Source organism: Sardina pilchardus, chromosome 7 (genome assembly GCF_963854185.1).
Source record: "Sardina pilchardus chromosome 7, fSarPil1.1, whole genome shotgun sequence".
NCBI lineage: Eukaryota > Metazoa > Chordata > Actinopteri > Clupeiformes > Clupeidae > Sardina > Sardina pilchardus.
In genome coordinates this window covers 6,615,667-6,620,666 of record NC_085000.1, presented here as the reverse complement: position 1 = coordinate 6,620,666, position 5,000 = coordinate 6,615,667, and the positions used below count along the sequence as shown (strand labels likewise).

At 50.6% G+C, this 5,000-nt stretch overlaps 1 protein-coding gene across 1 annotated transcript in view; it reads left to right on the top strand.

Annotated features, from left to right (window-relative positions):
* The window catches only part of prdm16 (PR domain containing 16), a 247,835-nt gene that overhangs the window by 75,682 nt on the left and 167,153 nt on the right, over positions 1 to 5,000 (top strand). Inside the window, exon 2 of the mRNA XM_062542116.1 lies at positions 1,796 to 2,154. Within this exon, the coding sequence (XP_062398100.1) occupies positions 1,796 to 2,154 (359 nt within the window). The remainder of the gene's footprint in view (positions 1 to 1,795; positions 2,155 to 5,000) is intronic.

Sequence of the window (5,000 nt, the reverse complement as noted above, 5' to 3'; positions counted from 1 at the left end):
GAACATGATGACAGAGGCATACTGTAGAGACATCTAGAAAGATGGACAGAAATGAAAAAGAGAGAGAGATGGAGAAAGAGTGAGACATAACTAATGGACATATAGATGAAGATGAACAGAAAAGTAGTCATGACAGAGGTAAAGAAAAGGGCTAGAAAGAGAAAAGGAGGAGAAGAACACAAAGAGAGAGTGATGGAGTGAAGAGACGAGGAGAAAGAGAGGAGTTGGCTTGGGGCGCTGCTACCTTGTGATTCTACGTAAATAGTGGGGAATTCAAAAGGAATGGTGCTGGAGTCGTAAAGCGTGTTCTTGGCCACGTCGTGATTGGACACACACTGCAGTAATTGCAGCCCCGTTAGGCCTGATTGCTGGTCTGATGTTTGGATAGCAAAACTGCAGCGCTGCTTCGACAAATTACACCGAATCTCCCCACACACTGACACCAGCGTCGCCCGGGAGATGGCTAGAGTGGGGTTTTGTATGGACATGCTCATATGTGTATCACATCAGATCAGAGAGTGTGTGTGTGTGAGAGTGAGAAAGAGGGAGAAAGAGAGAGACAGTTGGTTGACTTGTGAGTGTGTGTGAGACTCCTTATATACTTTACTTGTGTAAAAACAAGTCCTCCTGTTTCAGCACATGGCTGGGTGCGTGCTGTATAGATAGCTGGTGTTTGTGCTGATCTTTGCGTATTTACGAGCGCTGGTCACTCCTCCCTGACCGGCGCTGTTGAGTGAACACTGGAGCTCTGTCTTTTCCACCGCCCGCCCGTCTCTCTCTCACTCTCCCTCTCTCTCTCACCCTCTCTCTCTCTCCTCCTCCTTTTAGCCGCTCCGTCTTCTCGTTCACTGGTGTCCGTTTGCTTCTTCTTGATGCTCCTTTGAAGCTGTCTCCGCGCCGGTCACTGACAGATCAATTGAGTTAATGGCTGACCATTAGGAGGCAGAGGACGCCCGCTCGCTTTGGTGTGGAGATGTCGGAGTGTTTAGATTTTTTCCGTCGTGGGCACCGTCGTGTGTCTCGCGATTAACCGTCCGCCCGACCGGCCCTGGCTGGCGCTACAATTACGCTGTCAAGCGCGGGGTGACGGTAAACACAGGTGACTGCGAAGGCCTCAGCTCTCTCTCACACACACACACACTCTCACACACACACACATGCACACACACAGACACCGTTTATCCTCATTATCTGTAAACTGAGAGGACAGGAAAGGGCCTCTAGTCTCGCTGCGCGGAACATCAGCTCTCTCAAACGGAACATTCTAGAACAGCAGAAGCGGCAGTCTTTAGAATGTCTGACCGGTCTTAGAATGCCTCATGTGTTGCGTGGGCAGTGAAAACGGACTTAGTCTTTTGCCTTGCCAAGACTGAGCATGAGAAATCATTGGTGCTGCTGGGGGAAATTTTAGCCAGGCCATTGTTGCCATACCAACTCGGACAGATCATAACACTCGCGGTCGCCATGACAGAAGGGGTTCCAAATCCCGTACTCACATTTGAGAAAATATGTTGAATATGTTCAGAATATGAGCGAGCATTTGATATGCATTTCTTATGCCATTATCAGTAGCCAACATTGTGTAATTCATAGAGTTAATGTTGCCTCTGACTGATTTATTGGAAACATCTGTACGCAACAAGAAAAGTGATGATGATGATGATGACGATGATACTGATGATGATGGTGGTGATGATGATGATGATAATGATGATGATGATGATATATGTTGAGTATGACAGACCTTATGCCCAGAGTTCTAACCCCTCTTCTTTCCCCTCTCTCTCTCTCTCAGACGACAGTGAGGCGGTAGATAGCGTGTTTGCCACAGAGCCCTGCATGCCCGGTGGTGGCGGAGGGGACAGTGCGGACGAGGAGACAGAAGATGGCATCATGTCGCCCATCCCCCCGGGCCCCCCCTCGCCGCACCCCAACGACGAGGACTTCACGCCCAAAGAGGGCTCGCCCTACGAGGTGCCCGTCTACATTCCAGACGACATTCCCATCCCCGCCAACCTGGAGCTGCGCGAGTCCTCCATGCCCGGCGCCGGACTGGGCATCTGGGCCAGGTGCCACATCGAGATGGGCGAGCGCTTCGGACCCTACAGCACCTCCACCTGCACCAGCCTCAAAGAGACCACTTACGGATGGGAGGTATGACGCGCGCACACACATACACATTTCACACACTCTCACACACACACACACACACACACACACACACACATACACATTGCACACACTCTCACACACACATGCACACACACACACATACACACTCACACACACAAACGCATACACACTCTCTCTCACTCACACACACACAAACACACACTCTCACACACACACACACAAATTTACATGCAGACTGAAACAGGCATGCACACATAAACACATGTTAAACCCATACACATAGAATTACACTCACAGTCATTATGGAATATATTTTCTTTGTTATACACACACACACACACACAAACACACACACACAAATGCATGCACAACAGCAGGAAGTGGGCTCTTCACGATAATCATGGGTAAACGTATAAGCACAAGAGTTGTGTATTAGCGTCACTATTTTGTTCCCTGTAATAATGGGATTTGAGAAGAATGTGGCCTGTAGGCCCCTCTCCCCCGGTGGATGCACGTGTTTATGGTTGGAGAGCCCTGTTTGGGTTGGGGCTAATCTTTAGCTGGCCACAGATTTACAAACATAAATAAAAGTGAAATGCGATGACGACGGAAAGGTCATGACCTCAGGAGAAAGGTAAGTGAGCTATGAGCTCATGGGAAAGAGGTGTGTGTGTGTGTGTGCGTGTGTGCGTGTGTGCATGTGTGCGTGTGTGCGTGCGTGTGTGCGTGTGTGTGTGTGTGTGTGTGTGTGTGTGTCATTTGGGTCACTCATTCCAGTTGCATCTTCACCAATCAGCAGACTCTTTGAAAGCCCCACAATATGCACACAGACTACACACACACACACACACACACACACACACGCGCACACACACACACACAGACTGCCAGTTTCCAGTGCGTCCCCGTCGTTGGTCCTGATTAGTGGACGTATCGGTGTTCCTGCGGAGGCTGCGGGCCCGTGGGTTCTGGGCGCGCTCCTTTGGTCACGCCACCCGAGCTGGAAAGGGAAGATGCGCGGCGCGTTGCGTTGCGGTGCGCTCGTGGGCTCTGCCCGCCCTGCCCGCCCTGCCCGCCCTGCGCCACTGACCCCGCCGCTCTCCCCTCCACATGACATCAGAGCAGAACCACATTAGTGGAGCAGCTCGTTAGGGCCGGCCCGCGCTGATCAGGAGACGAGAGCGGAGAGACAAGAGGGCTTGAAAGCATTGAGTGTGTGTGTGTGTGTGTGTGTGTGTGTGTGTGTGTGTAGGGGATTGGATGAGGTCAGTGAGAGAGGGTTGTGTGTTACATCTACCCTTACCCACATCTGTAATTATATATTAGACTAAAGAGCTGCTCTAATGAACCAGTGTGACTAGTATGGAATTAGAGTGACTATAAGTGACTAGCGTGTGTGTGTGTGTGTGTGTGTGTGTGTGTGTGTGTGTGTGTGTGTGTTTTAAGCATTCAGCCAGTTGCTTATAGCCATGCTAATGAAGTAGAACTCTCTCTCTCTCTCTCTCTCTCTCTCTCTCTCTCTCTCTCTCTCTCTCTCTCTCTCTCTCTGTGTCTGTCCCTCCATGTGTGTTAGGAGTTGCAGTAGTGAGTACCACACAGCTGTCCAGTGGTGGTGGGCGAGTGTGTGTGTGTGTTTGTGTGTGTGTGTGGGAGGGTGGGGGGGGTTAGTGCTCTGGACGACGTTGGTGTTATGACTGGAGTTGCTGAGCACATAAGGGCTGAGGTCCAAGTCACACACACACACACACACACACACACACACACACACACACACACACACACACACACACACACACCCAAGCTCCCCTCTGAGCAGGGTTGTCTAGGAACCCGAGCCTAATGGTGCTCATCAGTGACCCCCCCCCTTAGCCCCCCCAGACCCCTCTCACTTGCCCCCTCCTGCCCATTGCCCCAAACTCTCAGTCTGACCCACCCCTCTCCTCTACACTCCCACCGCAGGGCACGCAAGTCAGTCTGACAGTCTCCTTTTCTCTCTCTTTCTCTCTCTCTCTCTCTCTCTTTCTCTCTTTCTTTATCCCTTTCTCTTGTATGCTTTTTTTTATCCCTTTCTCCCTTTTTCCATTTTCTCCATCTCTCTCTCTCTCTCTCTCTCTCTCTCTCTCTCCATCCCTCCCTCCCAGTGGACAGTACCCAAGGTCAGACAGGCGGAATTTTAGGGGAGTGCCAGCAGAACCTCACTGGGGGGGCGTTGCCACGGTGACAGGGGTGCTGATCCACAGACACAGCTGGAGTCTGGAGCAGGACGGGCCTGTGTGTGTGTGTGTGTGTGTGTGTGTGTGTGTGTGTGTGTGTGTGTGTGTGCGCGTGTGTGTACTGTATGTGTGTGTGTGTGTGTGTGTGTGTGTGTGTGTGTGTGAGTGAGTGTGTGTTCTGGGGACATTTTAGACCAGATCAAAGTGAGTGAGGGTGAAAATGTCTTGTATTTGTCCTTTGTCCTCTGAAAACTGCTTTCTGTGTGAATATGATGGCAATTTGAGCAATAGAATAGAGCGCTTTAGGGATTTGGCCTATCAGGGCCAGATCAGAGCCATATCAGGGCCGTATCAGGGCCAGTATCAGGTCCAGATACACTCCAGTGGTAGCTGCTACTCAGGGGCGGTTTGTGATTCTTGGTGGATGTTGTTGGAATGGCGATCTCCATGGTAGTGAGTTCCTCCTTTGTTGTGGTTTACTGACCTGTATGTGACACACATGCTCAGACACACACACAAATAGTGACTTTTTATCTGTGAGTACAATCTCCAGATTCAATGCTCCTTACAGCAACAACCACACATACGCACACACGTGCACACACACACACACACACACACTCACAAACTCCACTAATTATCTTTTATCAGCAG